General features: G+C 40.2%; 2 protein-coding genes and 12 non-coding genes across 15 annotated transcripts in view; 2 read left to right on the forward strand and 12 right to left on the reverse strand.

Moving 5' to 3' along the window:
* fchsd2 (FCH and double SH3 domains 2) overlaps positions 1-24,011 on the reverse strand; it is a 92,582-nt gene that overhangs the window by 54,190 nt on the left and 14,381 nt on the right. For both annotated transcript variants that reach the window (XM_033630959.2, XM_033630960.2), the window contains exon 3: positions 10,241-10,286. In XM_033630959.2, coding sequence (XP_033486850.1) covers positions 10,241-10,286 — 46 coding nt within the window. The remainder of the gene's footprint in view (positions 1-10,240; positions 10,287-24,011) is intronic.
* Positions 1-24,011, forward strand: part of p2ry2.1 (purinergic receptor P2Y2, tandem duplicate 1) — a 65,919-nt gene that overhangs the window by 18,169 nt on the left and 23,739 nt on the right. The gene's annotated exons all lie outside the window — the stretch shown is intronic.
* Positions 8,937-9,009, reverse strand: trnat-cgu (transfer RNA threonine (anticodon CGU)). Its single transcript has one exon. It is a non-coding gene; the product is annotated as a tRNA-Thr (tRNA).
* trnat-agu (transfer RNA threonine (anticodon AGU)) lies at positions 9,987-10,060 on the reverse strand. The gene has a single exon. It is a non-coding gene; the product is annotated as a tRNA-Thr (tRNA).
* trnat-agu (transfer RNA threonine (anticodon AGU)) lies at positions 12,226-12,299 on the reverse strand. The gene has a single exon. It is a non-coding gene; the product is annotated as a tRNA-Thr (tRNA).
* On the forward strand, positions 14,848-14,920 carry trnam-cau (transfer RNA methionine (anticodon CAU)). Its single transcript has one exon. It is a non-coding gene; the product is annotated as a tRNA-Met (tRNA).
* Positions 16,204-16,277, reverse strand: trnat-agu (transfer RNA threonine (anticodon AGU)). The gene has a single exon. It is a non-coding gene; the product is annotated as a tRNA-Thr (tRNA).
* Positions 16,591-16,664, reverse strand: trnat-agu (transfer RNA threonine (anticodon AGU)). The gene has a single exon. It is a non-coding gene; the product is annotated as a tRNA-Thr (tRNA).
* trnat-agu (transfer RNA threonine (anticodon AGU)) lies at positions 18,482-18,555 on the reverse strand. Its single transcript has one exon. It is a non-coding gene; the product is annotated as a tRNA-Thr (tRNA).
* Positions 19,032-19,105, reverse strand: trnat-agu (transfer RNA threonine (anticodon AGU)). The gene has a single exon. It is a non-coding gene; the product is annotated as a tRNA-Thr (tRNA).
* On the reverse strand, positions 19,996-20,069 carry trnat-agu (transfer RNA threonine (anticodon AGU)). Its single transcript has one exon. It is a non-coding gene; the product is annotated as a tRNA-Thr (tRNA).
* trnat-agu (transfer RNA threonine (anticodon AGU)) lies at positions 20,373-20,446 on the reverse strand. The gene has a single exon. It is a non-coding gene; the product is annotated as a tRNA-Thr (tRNA).
* Positions 21,069-21,142, reverse strand: trnat-ugu (transfer RNA threonine (anticodon UGU)). Its single transcript has one exon. It is a non-coding gene; the product is annotated as a tRNA-Thr (tRNA).
* Positions 22,904-22,977, reverse strand: trnat-agu (transfer RNA threonine (anticodon AGU)). Its single transcript has one exon. It is a non-coding gene; the product is annotated as a tRNA-Thr (tRNA).

Here is a 24,011-nt window from a genome sequence, read left to right on the forward strand (position 1 = left end):
AAAACACTGTTAAAAAAAAAAAAAAAAAGATTAGCAATGCCTATGTCCGTTGGGGCAACAAGTAAACACAAAGAATTCCCTTCAGCTTTAGGCCTACGTATTCACAGATGAAATAAAACACATCATCCTCTCTTTCTCTCTCTGTCTTTGTCATGGGACATATTTGATTGAATTACCTTCTATTTCTCTCTCATCTTGCCCTCACTCACATGGTGAATAAGGCCATCGAAAGCAATATCTACCAGTTCTCCCTCTTCTTCCCTGGACCTTAAATTTGGTTCCCTCAAGCTGACACACAAGCTGGTATCCTGGGGGAGACAGTGGCCCAGCGACCCCTAGCACCCACCAGTTAAATCCCCTACAAAATGGCAAAACCCAGACTTTTTTTTTTCTAGAAAAGAGTCAGCAGTTAATCTAGGAACAACTCTCCATTACCTCAGCAGTGTTCCTGTCTGGGTAAATTGGCAGCCAGTAGCATAAATATTTTGTAACAGATTAAATTGAGTGTAGAGGTCAGCACAACTACTGTGTCATACTGTGGCAAAGCTGCCATGAAGATGAACGTAGCTTACATGAAGAAGAGGTAACCTATTACTAACTAACTGTACCGGTTACCTCAGGAAATGGTTAACCACTGCCAGTCTCATTGACGTAACCTGCACTTTAAGATGCAGAAAAATACCAGATGAAGTACACTTACACACACACAAACACCCACATACACACAAAGAAAAGCCATGGCACAAAAACTGCCCTGTCCAATGCATGAGGAAACACGTTCTTTTCAAGAATAGTCAACCTCTCATGCTCTCGAGGGAAGGGTGGAGTGGGTGTGGATGGCTCTGATGAAAGACTGTGAGACTGTGTTTGTTAGAAAAAAAGAGAGGGGAAAGAGGGAATGTGTGAAGGAGGGCTGGAGAGGCATTCAACATTAAAATTGCAATACAAGTGCCTGGAATTTAATTGCCTTCCTACTGTATAAACAGAGATCATTTGTGTATGTGTGAGTGTTTGTGGGGGGGTGAAGCGAGGACAGTGACTGACAGCTGAGACAGCCACTGACTGTGAGCTGGCTGGCTGACAGGAGGGCTGATTTGACAGCTTGACTTCCACACCACACTGCTCCATATTCATTTGACTGGGTTATAAGGCTTCACATTGTCTGATAATTACTCAGATCCCCAAAATATAAAAGTCCTGCACCTGCTACAGTGAAACAGTGACACATTTAACAATACAGTGACACTAGACACTGTATCCTGAATTGTCCGGTTGGACATCTGGGATTAGTGCTCATTAGTTGCCCCTAGTGGACACTATGAGCATGTGCTTCAGCCAGTTGACTTGCCGTTTGTTGAAGGATACTTTCATGTTCTCAAGTCCATCTTAAAACAACTCTCACATACCCATATTTATATTGAGAGAGTTATTGGTCACTGTAATCTCTGCATAGATTGCTTCCACAAAACTTGATACCGATAGATTAGTTCTCAACTATTAAATTAATTGCCAACTACCTTTTTAAGGAAAAAAAATAATCCATATTCTCTGATCTCAGCTTCTTAAATGTGAATATTTTCTAGCGTCTGTCCTCCTAGACCATGCCATCTTGGGCTTTGGGAAACATCGACATTTTTCACAGTTTTCTGACATTTCATAGACCGAACAACTTATCCATTAATCGAGAAAATAATGAAAAGCTTTCTCGACAATGAGTTGCAGCTCCGCAAATGTCCTGCTGTCTATAAGTTATGAACTCCTATCTATAGCAATCAATCAAGGCCCCCTTTTCATGAGCTTTCCAGTTACACAATGGGCAAGTAGAGCTACCGTAGGCAGGCAAATGAAAAACTATTTATCCGCAGTACATTTCTGATGCTTGTCAGCCCCTGCACCGACTGAATTCTCCATAACTCCTACTGCTGAAGCCTCATGTCAGCTTTAGCTTTATCTCGGCTCCAATCGGCTATCGGTCTGAAAACGATAAAGCCTCTAAGGGTAATGGACAACATTTAGGGAGTTCCAGCAAATATCCGGGTCAACACTTCCTCTACTGTGCAACGGTCATTTCAGTTTATCTCCATGAACCGATATAAATATAAATGCAGAAAAATTAGAAAGTTCTTATAAAGCTAAATCATCATCAGACAATATCTGACGGGTTCTGAGGTTGCATTTTAGCCAGTTCATTCCACCTCTCCACATGGAGTGTTTACCCTCCGCTCAAACATGATGGGTCAATACTATCCGGACTTCAAACATAAACTAGAATGTTTCTGATACCCAAACCTGTAGGCAATGGTTTGGGTATCAGAAACATTCTAGTTTGATTCTGCAAACAAAACAAGGAGCGCTGACTCACACTGGAATAGTCTTAAGACTTCACAGTCAACACGGGCAGAAGGAACAATTATCAATGTTACATGTGGGTATTGCAGAAATGAAACAAACTGGATTAAGCCTTTATAAACATGGGCATAACTTCACAAGCCAGAACATAAAGTAGCAGGAGTGACGCTGTCTCCCTATTACTTATTGTAATGGTAACCCGTCAGAAAAGACCACCTCCCTTTCCTGCCCTTCCTTGTTTTTTTAATGCCAGCACACAATTTAAAGCCTCTTAAATGACTCTGTGGTGACATACCTGTTATCTGAGCAAGAGCAATGACAGCTAAACTTGGCAATGACTGAATGGTGAGAAGCACGCTGAGTGACTGATTTGTGACAGCTGAGGTGTTGTTGGCCGACTCGGGAGGATTTCGGATGCTCTTCCATTTTCCCCTGACTGCCTCTCTGTAGCTTCCCCTCTTCCACCCTGTTTATCTCTCTCGTCTATAGCTTTCTATGCTTCCCTCACCTATCCTCTCACCCCACCTCCCTCATCTCATCCATCCATCCTCCTTTCTATGCAGCCATCACCTGACAACCACCTGAACAGTATGTTACTATGGCAACTCTCTCTCCTTTGCCCTTCCTGTGTGGTCTGGGTGAGGTGGAACTGCTCCTTTTAACACACACACACACACACACACACACACACACACACATACACACACAAAACAGTGAAACAGACGCACTCGCACACATACATCCTGTTTTTGTGATCAGAGTGGCAAACAAGGTACCCAAACAGCAGGATATCCTGAGGAGACCAGTGTGTGAGACGGGTTGATAGACCAAAAAAAAAAGTAAGAGGAAGAGGAAGAGACACTGATTATTGTTGAATAGAGTGCGATTTAAGCATGTCAGTTAGTAACGGTCTGTGATTATTCTCATCATTGTCAAACGATCTCTGTGAGTTCATTGGTGCATTCTGGCATTTTCTAAATTACAGATAAGTTCATGGGAGACACTACAATTACTGGTCAGAATAAGGTGACATAACTGTTACTCATAGGCCTGAGAGGCGACTTTATTTTTTTGCAGGATGACATGTTTACTGTTAACTTGTTCTTTAGTTTTTTTTACACCCCCGCTACACTTGCCCAAACAGCAACTGATGATTGCTTTAGAGCAAACTTGATGTAAGGTAGTGTATTAAAGGTCCAATGTGTACGCATTAGAGGGATTTAGTGGCACCTAGCAACCATCTGTAACTTCTCCTGGTTAGATTTCCTTCAGTTTTAATTGTTCAACTAGGAGCTGAATTATCCACAGAGGTCTCCTCCTTTCTGAACCCCACAGACCAGGTGGTTTAAACAGGTAAAAACACTGAAAAAAGCAGTTTCACATTACAAATCAGTGTTTCTCCCATGCTGTTTGGCACGTTGCACGCCCAGCACCTGCTAATGTGTGCTCACCTTTTATCTCTGATAACTTAAGATCTAGACGTTCAGGAGGTTTATACTGGGAGCCAATTTATCCACAGAGGTCTCCTCCTCTCCAAAACAAACAGACTTAGTGATTTAAACAGGTAAAAAAACACACTGAATCATGCAGTTTCACATTGCAAAGTCTGTTTTCACAACGCTGCTCGTCGCGGAGTGGCTGCTAACTACAGTGGCTAATGCAAAAATACAAATAGCCCTGTCTAGAGCCAGTGTTTGTTTGTCCGTTTAGGGCTTCTGTAGAAACATAGCAAGGCAACATGGCGATCTCTGTACATGAGGACCCGCTCTGTATGTAGATATAAATTTCTTCTTATTTTCAGAAAACATATTTGTTATATTCCTTGTCTGCCAATATATCCCCCTAAATCCAACACTCTGAACCTCTACGTGTGAAGATAAAATACGGAAATACAGAGAGCAAGAATCAGAGTTGAGGACAACACTGTTGTTAAATGTGTCTATGCTTCATTCATCCCCTCATAACTCTGCTCTCTGCATCCATTCTTCACTGTTCTCTCAGCCGCACATCCTGCCAAACAACTCTGCAGACAGTCACCTTGATACTTGTGTTTACTCTCGCTCTTCCACTCACTTATTTTCTGCTGTCTCTGGCTCAGTCACTTTCGCTCGCTTTCTATCTGCTGTCTCTCTCTGATTTCTTCCTGCCTCTGTGTGTCTGCCTTTTCAACCCCCGTACTTTCTCAACTTCCTCTTAAATCAATATACTTGATTTTTCTCTCCTGTCTCTTCCTGTCTGCACTCCCTGCCTCGTTAGTGTGTGTGTGTTTTGTGTTAGGACGTCTTTGACATCCCCATCTGAGCTCAGCTAAAGACAGGGGATAGGTAAGAGGAAGGTGAATGTGAGAGAGAAGAGGGAGATTAAAGAGGAAACTTTCCTCTTCACTAATCTCTCTCCTGCTGTCAGACTTCTTTTCCTTTCTATTAACCTTGTCAAACCAGTGTAGATCAAATTTTGGTGCCATATTGGATACATAACAGAAAAATACATAATGAATTGGCTTAAATAGATGAGTGCCTGGGATATTGTTATCTAAGGTATGTGTCAATGTATGGAAGGAAGAAAGGGTGAGAGGAGTACAAAGAGAGAAGGAAATAAATAGGGAGGAATGGAGAAACAGTCATTAGAATTACAAAGAAATCTGCTTTCAGCGTGTTTACGTTTGCAGATTATCCACCATGGGCAGACTATTCCAGATCTGATGTGTCAACGCAACATAAAAATTCATAAGTTATTCAGAGAAGTTACAGACCATGAAAAACACCCATAATGTTAGGGCTGATTTATGTACGCAGAGGGACACCGACACACAGTGACAGCCACAGCAGGCTGGCCTTTTTGGGCAGTACAGTGAAGTGTGACCCCAGCCTAAAACTATTCCAGTAATGCTGATCGTGGGAGGAGAATACAGGACAAATAGCTAACGCTCACATGCTACCACACACACAGAATACATGGAGCGTTTGATTGGCGGCTGGTAATTGCGGCTGACTCCTTCAGAGGGGGACGTCTGGTCTGACACAGTGAAAGGACAAAGGTCAAACAATAACATCTTCACTTTCTTTCCCTCTCTGTTGTCCTCTGTACAACGCCTCTCTGGTCTTTTTAAACACTCGTGTATTTCTCTCCTTGCCACTCTGTCTGTCCCTCGCTCTGTCTTCATCTAATTTTCTGTCTGTCTCTCTGTTGGACCAGCTGATCAGCTGAGCCAATGAGGGAGTGGAGTTTCCACCAGTGGTCGACTACCTAAGTGTCTATTGGAAAAAGAGACAAGAGGCAAGGGCAGATGTGGCATAATAAAATATTATTTTGATAACAGTAAGGGGAAAAAATAATTAGCTTGCTTATTTATCATGTATACATTATAAAACAACAATCCGCTCAGACATTCCCACACATTAATGCACACGCAGTCATGCACACAGCTACAATTAGGAGGGGATCCATTGTCCTACTGAGTGGGGAGGAGGGGGGTTGCTAGGCAACCTCTATTTTTAAGGTGAACAAGACAGTGCTGAGGGAGAATAGTGAGAAATAGAGAGAGAGGAAAACAGAGTGGGGAGGGGGAGATAATGAGTGTCTGAAACCAGAGGGGTTGACCACAGGAAACTCACACTTAATCATTCAAACCGCATGCAAATGAAGACATACACCCTCAAACAAACACACAAACAAACACTTTCCTCCTCTCTCCGCACATCATCTTCACTCAGTCCATCTCAGCCTCTCATGTGACTGTACAATCAGGATATGGGGCTACAAACTAAGAGCTATGTGTGTGGATAGCCACATACGTTTCATATGTAGTTAAAAGCTGGGTCGGTAATGCATTCAAATGTTTTTCATTAAGCTACAGGAGGATTTTGCATCTGAGAGCGTTTCTCAGCGTGCCTGCATGGATGTGTGTGTGAGTGTGCATGTGAGGGAAGCTTAAGCTGAGCAGCATCAAAATACAATAAAAATCAGACAATCTTTCACACGGTTGGCGGCAAGTGCTGCTAGGTTTCTATGCAGACACCGCTCAACTAATGCTCAGTAAGAGGAGTATGCTGATGCAGCCGTCTGCTGGGAAATGTATTTTGGTTTTGTGCATCCTGACAAATCTGCAGCACACTACAGAGTGGCTGTCTGATGGGTAAAAATAATTTCATGGTAAGGAAGCAGTCATTCCTGCCCACTGTGTTTAGAAATACAAACACTTGCAAATGTCCTCCCTCAAGTATGAATACTAATGACAGAGCTGCTGAAATGCCCCTTTAGCTTGAAATCATTTCCAGTCTCAAGGGATCAAAAGCTGTTTCAACAAACATCTTAACTCAATATGATTCAATTTTTCATTGCATGAAAAAGTACAATCTTTAATATACTGAAGCAGTATAGCTAAGCAGCTCCTTCCTTGATGTTAAACCAGTAGCAGATGTGAATGGCGCTGCAACTAACGATTATTTTAATTATCAATTTATACATAAAATGTATGAAAATTGTGCTAATTATGATCTCCAAGTGATCTGCTGACTAAGAACTCCGGTGTTTCGAGCTTAAACTCTGTTACTTAGACCTCAGTAAGAAAAAAAGGAAAAGAGATTGTGTGCAGTTTGAACCTGCACAGAGAACAGACCCTCTGTTGGTTTGGGAGTGAAACTCTGAGATTGAAACCCTGCCCGTTAAAGAAGTCTACTGAGACTACAGAGATCATTTAGGGCTGCTTGCTCAGGTAGAATTCCAAGTGGCAAAAATGCAAAGTAGTATACAGTGAAAAATGGCTACACAGTCTATTGCTGAATGGATATAGGGCTTATTTACATGCAAAATCCCCCATGCTGTCTCCAATTTACAAGAGCCAGGATTACTATGCAGTATTTCATAAATCTGAAAACAGACAGATGGAATGCCCGGAAGAAAGAGAGAAATAAACATTGAAACATCTGCGAACAACTAAAAAGGAATACGAGAAGTGAAACCAAATGTTGCCTGCAGCACATGTGTGAGTTTGTGTGCATTTGAAGAACAAATCAAAAATAAATCAGCAGGTCTAATCTTTTGCAAGCAGCTGATTTAAGTTGGTAGCACATACACAGTACATACTTCCCTTTGAAATCTTATTTTAATCCTGTTTAAGGTAGCATACATTGTCATTTTCATCAGAAGAGACACAGTGACTGCATGGAAATAAAAGCACAAACTAAAATGTATCCCTAACAATAATCTTTTTATCCCACCATTTATTGTAAATTAGCATATAGTGGAAGACAAAAAAGGGATGGGAATCACCAGAGGATCCATGAAAAGATATTATCATGACAATTAAGTCACTGTACAATATTACTGCAATTTTAAGTATGTTGCGATATGTTGAGTACTGCAAAATATTGTGATTTATTACCTTTTTCAACTGTAAATTATGCCCCTGAAGAAAAACTGTGCAGTTAATTATATTACTCTAGCTGACTACCTAAAGTTTAATTTGTATTTGTAATATTGATAATTGTATTATTAAGAATCGATATATGTCACTGTGTGACGATACAATCTTGCACACAAAAATATTGCAATACTATGCTGTATTGATTTTTTCACCCCCAATAAAAGCGATCCCGTCTCAAAAGGGTATTAGAGCATACTAACTGCATAGAAGGTGCTCTATTTTGTTTGCAAATTATCAGTTCTGCCTTGCCTTTTTTTGCTTCAGGCTACACGATGAGCAAAGTGGCATTTAAGGTTAAACTGAAATATTATTCAATACTTATTTGAACATTTCAACATTCCACTCACTTTTTAATCTCTGATGTATCTGGCCACTTGCCTGAAACACCCCTTAAGCATTAATTTTGCAGTTTATATTTAATCTGAAACAAATGTGCCGAAAAGTCAAGTTCAACTGAAAACTAAGTGCTTAATACACAACTTCTGAGCCTCGTGGTCAGGCTATAGGAGAGCTCTAAGACCCTTATGTACAGTTCTCTCTCCTTAACCTTCTGTGTAAAGCGGGGGTGTCAAACTCATGGGCCACATACAGCCTAATTTGATCTTGGATGGGCCATATACCAATAAAACCATTGCACAATATCCTATAATCAGCTCCAATATGTTCGCTTTTTTTGTGTAAAGAATAACAAGTGCATTCTGTAGACGCTCAGCCTTTTACAAAACAGATGAACAGCCTGACATGTCTTAAAAATTCGTGCAATTTCAACAGTATGTCTCAGTTTTTCCATATTCAGTCAGTGTACTTCTTGCTGTCATTACATGTGCACTTATCCATATGTTTCCTGATAAAGGTGTGATGCAGTCTGATACAGATTATTTTGAACTGAAGCTGCTGACTGACAACATTTTGCACAATGTTCAATATCTTTAAACATGGTCACAATAAATATTAATTGTTATATCAGGGAAATGTATTCTGGTAAGGGTGGAAAACCCTCTCAAGCAGAATTTAAAGAACAAGTTAACCGTATTTTTTTGTTTAACTTGCTCCTGAAACCTGGCACCTATTAGGCTAGACATCTAGAGGGCCAGATAGGATCCTTTGGCAACGCACGAGCTGGTTCTGGCCCATGGACTGTATGTTTGGCACCTCGGTATAAAGGCACTGCTGGGATTTGAACCCAGGACCTCTTGTTTACGAGACAGGCGCATTCACCACTAAGCCACAGCACCACATAAAAAAGAAAGCAAGGCTTAAACTGGCAACCTTCAAATATAGTTTCCTTAAGATAACACATTGAATTAAATAACCAACATAACATCTTGCTTTAAAGACAGTAAGTATGAAATAAAGGTAACTGGAAACAGCCAAGTTTACCTGAAACATTAAGCGCTTAATGCATAACTTCTGAACTTTTGGGTCAGGCTTTAAGACTGATGTACAGATGTTTGTTTGTTATATTCATCGTTTAAAAAAAAAAAAAAAAAAAATTCAAAGGGTTTTGAAATTTTATATATCCTACATAATCCTCCATGACTTCCTCATGCACCTAAAAATGGTCTGAACCACAACATGACAGCTCTACAATTACTGCTGGACTGACAAGAAGTTTTGGGCATACAGGTCTGATCTCAGACCAGTGAGGCCACAAAAGTTGACTAATCTCATAGTCCACACAACGTTGGATGACATGACAGCTCTGCAAAAGCGAAGCCAAAAAATCTCAATCAGCCCCTGGTGGCAGGCTGCAGTACACGTCATTAATCCTGCCTTCTCCATGTTTAGGATGGGACATGGCTCAAACTAAAACACTCAAAGTACATCATGAGTCAGGCCAATCAGGTGGGTATAAGGGCAGGACTCTGACACTGTGGCTCTATCAGCCGATACTGCACAGACTATGGCTCCAAATGACATCATCAACGTAAGATGACAGTGTCCATACCCGTGATATTTTGGCTTTATTTTTGTACCGTGGGGGGAAGTGGAGATGCATCAGCCATCTTTATTTACAGTCTACAACCCTGAGAGATGGAACCTTTTTACTTATATATAGCCGTTTGACTCATCACAGAGGCAAGGCATCACAGTCCTGTGTCAACAAGCAGAGATAGAGGGCTTTACTAGTCCCACTAGTTTTTCAGAGAGAGGACAGACAGCGCTTAACTTATACCATCTCCTCAATCACAACTAAACTGGACTGAGAAAAAGGCACTGCTGGGATTCGAACCCAGGATCTCCTGTTTACTAGACAGGCGCTTTAACCAACTAAGCCACAGCGCCACATGCACACTTGTCAAAATGCAGTGTACACATTGCCAATCTGCCTATGATAAAGTAAACTGTAAATGTTATGTGCTTACAATATTGCGCAGCTTCAAAGACTTTGGGCAAGGCTTTGAAGAGAGGTATAAATATATAGGATTTGTTTAACATATCCAGCTAGAATCCAGACAATCTTACCTGTGCATAGTCCCTCTCCAGCTGTCCCTTCTTCAGGCTGTAGCTCCTACAGAGACAGAAAGAGACAAATATTTATTCAAGTGTCTGAAGGACATTAGTATTTAAAGTCATTTTGAATAATTGTTATAAAGCCAACCAGCAGCTCACAAGTCATTGCCATTTGTAAGATGTATATTAAAGACAGGAGGAAGCAGATATAAATTAGATACTTGTTCCATTGATATTCTGTACACTGTGATTAAAAAAATGTTTGGTCTCATGCGTCTCAAGAGTGGACTCAACAGAAAAGAAAACAGCATAACAGATGCAGCAGGGTTGTTTTTTTTTCTTTTAATTGCCAGACCACCCCATGTTCTGACCTACTAATACACAACCCCCTACAAACTTTCCCCCCTTGCCCTCTCTATGTCACACAGCACCCTGGCAGCAGAGACAGTGGAAGTTCTTATCAAAGCCCAGGAATGTGCAGAATGAAAAACAAAACATTAGGTATACGATTACACGGACAGATAAATGTACTGCTACTGTTTTCTGAATGAACAAAGCAGCAGGTATACTGGACATGACCACACCAGGTGCTCACAAAACATTTTACCTGCATATCTTGACATAAATTAGACTACTTCAATATGTTATATGTGTATATACTACAAATAACTCCCACTAAAGCTGCCTCAGTACATAACATCTCACGATAACATTTGATGATTTTCCCCAGTCCAGATCTCAGTTTTAGCTAACTGTTGAGGACTCGACCCATTGAGCAATTTTTCACAGATGTCTGTGATTGTTTCTGATAAGGTTTGTAAGAATGTGCTTTTGTGTGAATGGCTATGCTTGTGTTGTGTCTCCTCTCAGTCTCTATTGGGCAAGAAATCTTAATTTTGACAAGATCAGATGAAAAATCTGACAAAATAAAGTTTTACAAAAGATAATATTTGTTCTGGCATGTAGAAAAGGCACTGCTGGGATACAGTCGTAGGATCTTCTGTTTACTAGACAGACCCTTTGACCAACTAAGCCACAGCGCCCTCCCGCCGTGTGATTAATAATTACTCATGGACTTAAAAGTTTGATTCCAGGCCACAAAAGTTGATTGTCTCATCCTGACACATAAAACATGTCTTTGTTCTTTTCCGCACACAATTCAAACTTCCATTATCAAGCAGGCAGCGAGGAAAAGACACAAAAATGAAACAACATTGTTGCAGGAGTATCTGAGAAACTCCACCCCAAGGACAAAACACCCGGACATAAGCAGAGTAATGTAGTGTATGCAGTTCAGTGCAGCCAGGAATGCACAGATTTATACATTGGGGAAACAAAACAACCACTCCACAAGAGCATGGAACAGCACAGGAGAGCCAGCTCATCAGGTCAAGACTCAGCTGTCCACTTACATCTACAGGAGAAGGGACACTCCTTTGGAGGAAGCAACGTGCACATCTTGGCCAGGGAAGAAAGATAGTTTGAAAGAGGCGTAAAAGAACCCATCTACGTCAAACTGGAACGACCATCGTTACAACACTTATCACCCACCTACAATGCAGTCTTGGGATCCCTCCTTAGATGACTTCACACCTATTCACATCTGATCCCACCTGACCCTAACGACTCACATGATGGCCAGGTGGGTCAACGACTCAAATTGTGACCTTAACAACTCTGCAAGGGTTAACACCCACACAGAGTTTAAAGCCTGCAACTCCGTCCCAGTCATTTAGAACTGAAGAAGCTTCTTGGATGAGACGCCTTCAAGAAACACAAGCAAGTCCAGTTGCCTACAATATCGCACTTATCATTACCGTGACCTGGATGACTGAGAATCTTCAGCGACTTCCATTATCAAAGCAATTCCATATATAACAGTTATGCAGCATACATGGAAGCTCTATCTCTGTAGTTTTTCCAGGAGGACTGCTCTTGACGTATATAATCCTCTGTTTGCATATCTTATCAACTACAGCTGACCTGGACTGTGGAAAAGGCACTGCTGGGATTTGAACCCAGGATCTCCTGTTTACTAGACAGGCGCTTTAACCAACTAAGCCACAGCGCCATGTAGCACCTGCCCTGGGAGTAATGTTTGAAGTCCGTCTTTATCGAAACAACATTCCAAGGATATTCAGTGTATAAAATATGTAAAACAAGAACCGCAAATACTCACATTTAAGAAGGTGGAATCAGCAAATGTTTAGCGTTTCTGTTTAATCATTTATATCCCCTCATTTCCTTTGAGTTTAGCATGGCAATACTACAGATTCAAATGACTGAAACTGACCAATTTTTCTATTAATTTGACATTTTAACCAATTCAGCCACAGCACCTGCTGCGTGCATACAAGGACAAAAGTGACCTCATAACTGCCACTGACAACTGGAATATGTTGTAAATATGTTTTTGGAGCACCAAAGGCTAAAGACAAGAGCAGCATCATGAAGGTCTAACAGCAACAAACCAAGCACAGTGTTTCACAGAAGGCACTGCTGGGATTACTAGACAGGCGTTTTAACTAACTATGCCACAGCCCTGCGGCTATGCCCTTGGAAAGGACGATCTTTAGCTCGGCAACCTTGCAAAAACTGTTTTTATTAAAGCGATATATTGCAATGCATTGCATCACCATTAAATGATAAAACTATTAGAAAGACTTTGACAAATAAAGAAATGTAGTAAGAGCAGCAGGCACTAGGCTTTCTTGTTGCTGTTATGAGGCTTTAACGTTATAGTACGGTTTAATGTTGTCAAATGACTCAGCAGCATAAAACAGTGATTTGATTAAAATCTCAGCGCAGCAGCACAGGATTTACTGTTCACTGCAATTATCGGGTGTGAGCCAAATAAAATCACTTGTTAAAACTGTTGTTTGAAAACAGGAACATGTGTCAATACAACCAAAGTGTCTTTTAAGCTATATTCAAACACAATATAAGCCGTCATAGGAAGCAGAAGGCCACAGAACAGAGGTTTGGTCTTTTTCAAGACTCAGGTTATTTAGACTAAATCATGACTGTAAGGTAGAATGTTGTGATGGGAGGAAGAAGAAATCAAGCCACTCTCCTTTACTGTTGTGTTTTTGCTCTGGTCTTTTACTTTGGATGGAGTGAGTGTGGAAGTGGTTTGACAAGTAACCTAATCATTAGCATTCTCTTTTTGCTGATTCACATGTAAATGTTTGGGACTCACTAGCCCGCTTGGATGGCCCCATGTCAATCACTTGCTGAGGGCTTGTTAAGAGGGTTTGGGGAATGTCAGTTTTGGTTAATTTTGCTTTTGATAGCCTGACACCCTTTAACCAGGAGCTAAGTGGTTCATTTTAAGGAAAAAATGCTTAGTCTAGTGCTCCCCTTACTCAATGGGCTTTATTGCAGCATTTCAAATGCAATCCATTTTAGTGTTTTGTGTTGTAATCTATCTTTTTGTGTGTATGGGTGTCCACTTTGCTGACATAAAGGCAGTTATGTGCCCATTGCCCACCCTATAGTCTCCATTGCTTAGTTAGCTGCTCTGCACTTCAGAGTAGCAAAATTAACTTTAAGACCAACATGAGTACGGCAGGATTTATACTAGTGCGTCAGCTACGCACATGGCCTATGCCATTGTGAGCATTTATACATGCGCGGTGGTGTGTCTGTGTCACTCTGCAGTTACACCTCCAAAATACTAGTCATCAGCGGGGTTTCTATGAAGTGCTATAAAGTTAAGCTGATTCAAAACGCACCTGAAACACACATTAAACATGACTTAATAGCTACAATTTCAAACACAAGAACACAAATCGGCTTCATTGTAGCTCGCAGCATTCACAGACAAAGCACTTGTCTTTCGCTTACACTATTTTCTAACATTAGGCATCCCACAATTACAATATCAACCACAGCATGGAAGGACAAAACATTTTTTGTTTAGCTGGATGTAATACCGCCTGAAGAATTTAACATTTCTGTCCTTTGACTGTTTGGAAAATGCACTGGTGCTGTGCCTTTTGCTAAGTACAAGTTTGAATAAGCTATTAAAACAGCTTAGAATATATGTAGCCCAAGGTAGCCCTTCAAGTAACAGAGCCAATACTGTTTAACAGTGCAACTGTATGAGGGAACTTAACAGCTACAATCAAGAGACACCAGGGAAGGGAAACAGTGGGGCAAGACGCAGAAAGGAAGACAACACTTACTGTAAGCGTAGACAGCATAATTACTGCCAATTCTCTCTATACTAATTACAGCCCAAACAACTAGGACAGTGCTTCTTGTCAAATGTTTCCCAAGGCGTCATTTTGTGTTAAACCTGCTGCGTACATTATGTTTCCCAAACGGGGGGCTGCTTTAGATTTCTGGCTTTACCTAAAAAGAGGCATGAGAAATTCTTAATGACTGAACCAGTCTTTTAACTCCTGCACAGAGAGGCACATACAAGAGTGCAATATTTCCAACTGTCAATGATCAACTGTGAGAGGCCGGAGCATGTGTGTTGTGTTTAACTCCACCCCTGTGCATGTCAGTTGAAATGGGACACGCTCCCACCACTGATCACACAGACAACTCCACCCCCGACCTAAAGTATTGAGTATGCAGAGCAAACCACACATGCTCAAATACTCCTACAGGCCTCGTTGGCGCAGTAGGCAGCGCGTCAGTCTCATAATCTGAAGGTCGTGAGTTCGAGCCTCACACGGGGCAGCTGTTTTGTGATGCTACTGGAAAGCAATACTCCCTAAAATAGTGAAAAATGTGGAAAGACACGCAACATTATCCAACAGCCCATGTGATGTCTATGAAGCTAGTACTGGCCATAACTACAAAGTACCAGAACAAATCAGTAAACAGATAATGTGGGGGGTTTTTGGTGTTAGTTATAATCACAACATTGCTGCGATCTCTCACTCACGAGCTGACCAAAGTCACCCTATTCTGCAACATGACACTTGATCACAGATGTTGGTGTGTATGTTATCGAAAATGTGTCCTAACTCGAGGCATTGAAGCTCTCTTTCTTCTTGCTGTTGGACAGATGTGTGTCCTCTGGTCCAAACTAAACTAGACTGTCAGTGACAGCCATTTTTATTCTCCATGTCAGTATCAACATGCTGCAATACAAATCCCTGACATACACAGACTCCTATGTAACAGAAATATATAGTTTAAAAGTTCATTAGGCTGACTGATATCTATATACAAAAATTTTAAAAACAAATCTCTGTAATCTTTCAATTTCATATAGACCACATTTCAGGGATAATCAACCTTAATAGGCCACCAATGTTCACTTTATTTACCCAAATAGAAATGATGCAACCAACAGGACAAATAAGGATAAAGATATGCCACATCTGTATCCGATCAGTGAGATAAAAGAGAAAGGGGTTTTAATGGCCACCCAGACCTAGCTGCTTGAATAAATGATGACACCTATTTAGCAAAATGATCATTTGTTCAAAAAATAGATCTAGTGAATTTAAGAACTTGCAGGTCTATTCTGAAGGTAGCAGTAAGGTATTCTGTGTTCCTGAGTTTCCCTGTAAGTGTATGTTTATCCTAAGGATAAATAAAGGTCAAGCATTGTGGTTACAAATCACATCCTGCAGAGACACCAATGCTAAAGTACACTGCAAATAAGAAATACTGCTCCTCTAAAAGCACCTCTACAGTAAGTTCAGGTTGACATTTGAGATAGCACTTTGTGAAAAGGCACTGCTGGGATTTAAACCCCAGAGCTACTGTTAACGAGAGAGTCACTTTAACCAACTAAGCCAAAGCATTGTGCAGCAACGTTTGAGTACAAATTTGGTGGAGCAACACATTGCCATATTCAACGTTTTCCATGGTTCTAGTTCCTTATGTGCTGGAACAACACACTCCAAAGTCCAAGGATAGCACACAACAATGCAGAGTACAATGACTGCACACAGAATTGTCTTTTTCCAAGTTATGCTGTGAGGCTGGTGTTAACTGAACCTCTGAAAAGGCACTGCTGGGATTCGAACCCAGGATCTCCTGTTTACTAGACAGGCGCTTTAACCAACTAAGCCACAGCGCCGTATGAACCCTTCTACAAGACACATTACCACACTTGCATGATATATACCATCATATCATCAAACCCTGGTGCCCTAAAACACCCAATGACAAACTATACAAGGCAGTGAAAAGATGTGTGGGTAAAAATGGATTTGATATCATAACTTAGCATTTTAAAAAATCACATAAGTATGCCAGCAGGTCCATTTAAAAAGTATGAATTCTGTATTCAATTTTAAACCTCCAACATCTTAAGGGGGAAACAATCCTTTAATCTCCTTATGTTAATAGTCAGATAATGTTAAATAGTAATGTGCCCTCTTTCAAGCACAAGGCACTGCTGGGATTTGAACCCAAGATCTCCTGTTTACTAGACAGGCACTTTGACCAACTAAGCCACAGCGCCCAAGAAAAGTTGACCAGAAAGCCAGTAAAAACTGGTAAAACCTAATTTGTAAACCCCAATGGCAATCCATTTATAAACAATCTACATGAATGTATAATGATATTAAACCAGGAAAGCAACAGATCCTCGTATTTAATAAGTTTGAACCAGCTGTTTGGCATTTTGAAATGCCCTTTCTTTTTTTTTTGAGTTTTAAAGGTAACTCCCAAATCACTAGCTGCTTATGATTGGAAACACACAAGTTCCTGTACTTAATTCAATAGTTGATAGAGCTGGGTTGAAAAAATCGATTTAATCGATTCGAATCGATTTTCCTTTAAATGGCACAATATCGATTCATTAATTAAAAAATCTATCTTTTACTATGACTATTTTCCTCTGTGGACGTGTTGTACAGCCGGTAGCAAACTGCAGCAGCCTGCAGTACTATCAACCCAGGTAGTCTCGCGAGATCAGCATTTAGCACCTGAGGTCATGGCGAGAGATCTCGCGAGACGGCCGGACACTGAATGAAGACAGAGCAGCAAACAATGGTGGGAGCACGTCCACTGAAGGCATGGGTCTACGGTGCGAGTATTTTCATTCGCATTTTCCCCTAAAAATATAACGCTAATAATGTACGCATGTTTATTAAATGCACATTAGTTTCACAGAAAAGATTAAGAAATACCACTAAGCATCAGCACACTGCTAACTGTAGCCTCAGTTTGTACCTCATACAGATCTGCTGGTAAAGTTAACTTAGCGTTAGCAAGCGTGATAAAAGACGGCAGAGAGGTGACGTTGTGCAAATAAACCAAAGATTTATTATTTTTCTGTAGCAGTAAACAGATGGGCCGATAACAAATGTGTTAACTAACAATGCTAAAGCTTTACAAGCTATTCAGGGCTGCCAACGATAACATTAACATGACAAACAGCAAGGCTAACGTTACGGCTAACAAGCTAACATACTGACGCTCCTCAGACATTCAGACACACACACACACACACATACCGGACAGCCTCTTAGTCCTTAGCCGTTAACATTAGCTCATGTACAACACAGGTAACACACAGAAACTTTTACAAAGGGTCATAATGTGCTTCTAGTGACTGTCAAATCGCCAGCAAAAGTTGTTTACACTGCGGACACGGACAGCAGCGTGCCTGCTCTCATGGGACAAAGATCCTCTGAGAAGAAAGACGGCTCACTCTACTCTGCCGCCAGGAACAAACTGGGAGACAAAAATCCTCTCTGAGGAAGAGGGTTCACTTTGCTGCAGGGTTCACCTGCGTATATTGTTTCTCCTCTGATACAGTCAATGTGTGCATCACAACCACTGTAGTGTATTGCACAAAAGCTTTATAAGACGGTTACAAGCAGCAAACTTGTAGATGTCCTTTGTTTCCATTTTTTGTAGCCACTTCATTTAAATTGTCTGCCTTGTGATTAGATTTAATTTAAAATATTTATTTTGTATGTGTTGGTCAGGTAATGTTAAATAAAACTACATGATGACTAATGTACTGCTTTGGGGTCAATTCTTAATGTAAACAGTATTTTTAATAGTAATGCACCAGGTCAGAGGGTTCCTTGTTAAATATAGTTTAGTTCTCAGAAAATATCTTAATATCCAAGCAAGTTTTGTATCATAATTGAAATATACTTGACTGAATCGATATTGAACTGAATTGAATTGAATCGAATCGAATCGTGAATCGGATTGAACTGAGTCCTTGAAAATCGAATTGAAACGATCTGGAAAATCTGAATCGATACCCAGCCCTAATAGTTGATATTTTGAAGCATAGCATAGACTTGTGCCAACTAGAAAAGGCACTGCTGGGATTTGAACCCAGGATCTCCTGTTTACTAGACAGGTGCTTTGACCAACTAAGCCACAGCGCCATACAAAATTCAACCAGAGAGCCAGCAACAAATGGATTCTTACTAAAAATAGATTAATGTTGATATGATTAATGTTACGATTAAGATGACACCTTTTAATTGCTTGTTTGTTAGAACGCTAAATTGTAAAATCCAAAGACATTCAATTTATAATGATGTTTAACAAGGAATATGTTATTTTGAAATCCCATTAAGTTTAGCATTATTGCATACTGACGATAACTTCCAAATTGCAATTGGTTGCTTATGATTGGGAACATACAAAAGCCCTTTACTTAATTAATTACCATACATGACTTCAAGGCACCGCTGGGATTTGAACCCGGGATCTCCTATTTCCAAGATAGGCGCTTTGACCAACTAAGCCACACCACCCTTCTACTGCTTGGCCTTGTACTCACTGTGCAGTACAATGATGCATCTGTTTTGCCATGAGTGGGTTTAATTGAAAGAGACATTTCGGAAGACAACATTAAAGGCACTGCTGGGATTTGAGCCCAGGATCTCCTGTTTACTAGACAGGCGCTTTGACCAACTAAGCCACAGCGCCTCTCACACCATACTGGTCAAAAGAAGCCAGTGTCAAAACATATCACTGCCACTGACCACCATTTTGTTAATAGTTCCCTCGTCCCTTGAAGGCTCAGTAGAAAAGAAGTAAAATTGTGCTGACTGTAGAAATCACTGCTGGGATTTGAACCCAGGATTTCCTGAACACAAACACTTCTTGGGAAGTTTCACTAGTCAAGTGCATTCCTGCGGTGCTACTTCAGAGAACCAGTAAAAAAAATTTATTTTGATTAAAAATATTTCTTGAAACAAGCAAGACTACAACCAACAATTCTTTTCAAATAAAAATCCCAGGGGCCAAGATGACGCCTTTGAATTCCTTGTTTGTTGGAACACTAAACTGTAAAACCCAAAGACCTTCAATTTATAAAATTTATAATGATATTAAACAAGGAAAGCAACAGATTCTCACATGTAATGAGTCTGAATCAGCTGTTTGGCATTTTGAAATCCCTTATTTATTTATTTATTTTTAGTTTGAACTGTAACATGGGCATGGTGAAGCATACCAGACTTGTGCTGACTGGAAAAGGTACTGCTGGGATTTAAACCCCAGATCTACTGTTAACAAGACAGTCACTTTCACCAACTAAGCCAAAGCACTGCACAGCAACCTTCAGAGAGCAATGTCCAAAAGACAAATTTGTTGGAGCAACACATTGCCATGTAGTTTTTTTTTTCAGGAGCATGGTTCAAGTTTCTTATGTGTTGCTGTGAACAACACATTACAAAGACCAAGGACAACACTGCATATTCCAGTGACTGCACTTGTACGCTTCCAAGTACAGAATTGTTTATGTACATATTCTACTTATACAGTGTCCTTTTTTTAGTTGTGCTGTGAGGCTTGTGGGGACCAGATCCCAGAAAAGGCACTGCTGGGATTCGAACCCAGGATCTCCTGTTTACTAGACAGGCGCTTTAACCAACTAAGCCACAGCGCCCTGTAACACCTTTGTTGAGACACATTCCTAACATCGTATGGTATATAAACCATCATAATGTCACACCCTTGTGCCCCAAAACACCCAATAACAAACTATGGTAGGCAGTGAAATGATGTTTGGGGAAAAAATGAATTTGAAATTATAACTTGGTATTTCAAAAAATCACATAAGTATGCCAACAGGTCCATTTAAAAAAATTATATTCTGTATGAACATTTCTCTTATGTTAATAGTTAGTTTGAAGGTGCCTTAAAAAAAATCATTGCAACTGACCACTTCTTCATCCATAGTACAAGCACAAGGCACTGCTGGGATTTGAACACAGGATCCCCTGTTTACTAGACAGGCACTCTGAACAACTAAGCCACAGCGCCCTACAGAATTTAATCTGAGAGCCAATAAAAAATGGATTCTGATTAAAAATATTTATTGACACTAGCAAGGCGACAACTTACAATTCTTTAAAAAAAAAAATATCCAGGGGCCAAGATGATGCCTTTGAATTCCTTGTTTGTTGTAATGCTAAACTGTAAAACCCAAAGACCTTCAATTTATAAAATTTATAACGATATTAAACAAGGAAAGCAAAATATCTTCACATTTACATAATATGTTTAAAAGAGCCCTTACTTTATTTTATTTTTTTTGGAGTTTGAACGATAACTCCCAAATCATTGCATCTAGCTTATGATTGGAAACACAAGTTCCTGTGCTTAATTAAATACTTGTCCATACCCATTGGCAGCTTTGTCACCCTCTACCTATGCCAGTCCTCAATGCCTATGTGCATTTTCACATAGATTGACCATGTCAGTGAGTAGAAAAACGTGGGACAGACAGAATGACTGACTGACAGAATGACACACTGACAGTTTAGCATTAATGCATACTGACGATAACTTCCAAATCATTGCAATTGGCTGCTTATGATTGGAAACACACAAAAGCTCTTATAATTAATTCGATATTGGACATACAGAAGTTTATATGACCTCAAGGCACTGCTGGGATTTGAGCCCAGGATCTCCTGTTTACAAGACAGGTGCTTTGACCAACTAAGCCACAGCACCTCTCACAACATACTGGTCAAAAGAAGCCAGTGTCAAAACATATCACTGCTACTGACCACCAATGTATTATTAGTTCCCTCGTCCCTTATGAAGGTTTGGTAGAAAAGAAGTAAAATTGTGCTGACTGTAGAAATCACTGCTGGGAACCCAGGATTTCCTGATTATTACACAAACACTTCTTGGAAAGTTTCACTGCTCAAGTGATTCAATGACAATTCAGTGATAAATATGCCAAAAAGAAAAGTGACAAAGCTCAACTTAAAACATTAAGGACTTAATACACAACTTCTGAGCCTTGTGGTCAGGCGTTAGAGTTCTAAAACTCAAATGTAATGCTTTTTGTTTGATACTTCACATATCACAATGCACTGATTATAAAAAAGGCTCTACAGGAATTTGAAGCCAGGGTCTTCTGTTTACAAAGCAAGCACTTTAACCAACTATGCCATAGCACCAAAACTGTCATCAACCAGTAAGTGATTTTTAACAACCTCAGAATAGAGTTTCATAAAAGCATCATATTTATTTGAATCACCCACATATTGCTTTTAAAATAGCCAACTTAAACTGAAATATTAAGCTCCCCCAGTGCTCCTGAAAACAGAAAACATGATCCACAACGTAATAACTCTGTTATGATTACCGCTGGACTTACAAGCATGGTTTCAAGCCGCAGGTCACAAAAGTTGACGAATATCAATGCTGGATATGCCCTTTTTTGTACATCATTTTAACCTTGAAAGGGATTTACATTAACACAGTAGCTCAGACTGTCAGAAAGTAGTGGCATTGCTATGGACTGTGGATGGAGGCTACTAAAGCAGGATTTACACTTATGCGTTGAATTGATAGGCTGTGCATAGACACGTACCCTACGCCATAGCCTTTGCCATAGCCTGATTTGCACCTCCCCAGAGATGTAACTACAAGTGATGCAGATCTCCTGTTAATTTTTGTGAATTGAAACCATTTCCCTCAGTGGAAATAAAGATTTTATTCACCTTTATTTCACAGATAAGAAATAATAAATTGTGAAGACAATAAAGCCTCCACAAAAATAGCATTTTAAGTCTTGTGTGTGATTTATCCTGGCTTCATTTGAGCAAAGGGAAGTCCACTAGCCGCTAGGTTAACTCATACAGTGTAAAATGTTATAGACTTATGCTTATAATGTCAGCTTGTTACTATATATATATAGGAAAAAATGTGTCTAGTGTGAGACAATTGTTTTGTCGGTAAACCTTGTGAGTTATAATGGAGCAGGACTTTGTAAATATTAAATGTTGCTGTTGTTCCTGCATATGAGGAGAGGAAAACTCTACTAGCCACCATGCTAATTTACGCAATGAAATGTCATGAGCTTAAGCTAATAATGTTAGCATGCTCTATATGTGTGGAAAACATGTCCAGCAAAAGACAAGTATTTTGTCTGTGAACCTTGAACCTTAAATTGAGCCAAATTTCTACTTGTGTCTACTTCTGTCATTATTAAACTGTGTTTTACTTGTCTTTTGGATCAATCAAACTTTAGAGCACTTCAAAGAAACTCAACACAGTAGAAAAAACCCCCACCACAAATTAACATTTTGGAGGTGTAATTGCCAAGAGACACAGAGAAACCAATGCACAAGTGTAATGCTCACAATGGCAAAGGCCACAACTGCAAATCAGTGTTCATTCTCAGAAGTTTTACAGGGAGAGGATAGCATATCACGTCTACCCTCTCCTGAGCCACAATGTCCTCAAGCACAACTAGTGAAAAGGCACTGCTGGGATTCGAACCCAGGATCTCCTGTTTACTAGACAGGCGCTTTAACCAACTAAGCCACAGCGCCATATAGCATATAGATCGATGTCTGATCTCCACATCTGTTGAAACAAAACATTTCAACATCCAAATACATCCAATGTATAATCATAGGACATGAGAATCTGAGTGGATCTTCACATTTGAGAAGTTGGAACCTGCAAATGTTTGGCCTTTTTTGATTGATAATGGGATCCACATAATTAGTAGTGAATGCATTAGAGCATGGCAGCACTCCAGATTCCATGTGACCTCGATTGGCCATGATGACACAAATGTTCCTGTATCTAGTTCACCTTTGGAGCTTTCTCCTTTCAAGTTTTGACACAAGACTTGTGCTTACAGTAGAAAAGGTACTGCTGGGATTAGAGGTCATGAGCTACTATTTACTAAACAGGCACTGTAACCAACTAAGTCACGGTACCTGCGATGCTACCATACAACTAATGCCAACGCCAAACATTACGACAGCATGCCAAAAAGCCTTTTCTTAAGAGACCTGACTCATTTCCTAGAGAAGAAATCTCTAGATTTTCACCTGCATGATACAGAAGAACCTGTAACTTGGAAAGCATTGTGCAACAAGAGTGGGCCGTGACTCAGTCACAATACTTGATTTGAAGTGATTCAATTTCAGTAACTGTAATTGACTGTGGCAGTGATATAAGTTCAGGAAAACAATCAGTTAGAAAGTACTTAAAATACATGTAATCATATCAGTCTCTTTCATCCACACACACACATAGGTTCAACTTTCTAATCTCTGGTTCCATAACACAGTAAATATGCAAATATGAGTGCAGGCTCTCTGAAAACATTCATGCACAGCCTCAAAATAAGCTCGGCTTTGGTATCTTAGTACTGCAGTGTGCTTTTGTACTAGTTAGGGCCTCTGGAACATACAAGTCAAGTCAACACTACCACACACAGACACACGTGGACAAACACACATCCTCACTGGGATCTTTCGACATGTCTAGGCTTCTCATGCAACCATGGCGACACTGCGGCAGAGACCTCCCAATTACCAGCTAGAAATATCTCACACCCACTATGCATGTT

Source organism: Epinephelus lanceolatus, chromosome 4 (genome assembly GCF_041903045.1).
Source record: "Epinephelus lanceolatus isolate andai-2023 chromosome 4, ASM4190304v1, whole genome shotgun sequence".
Classification (NCBI taxonomy): domain Eukaryota; kingdom Metazoa; phylum Chordata; class Actinopteri; order Perciformes; family Serranidae; genus Epinephelus; species Epinephelus lanceolatus.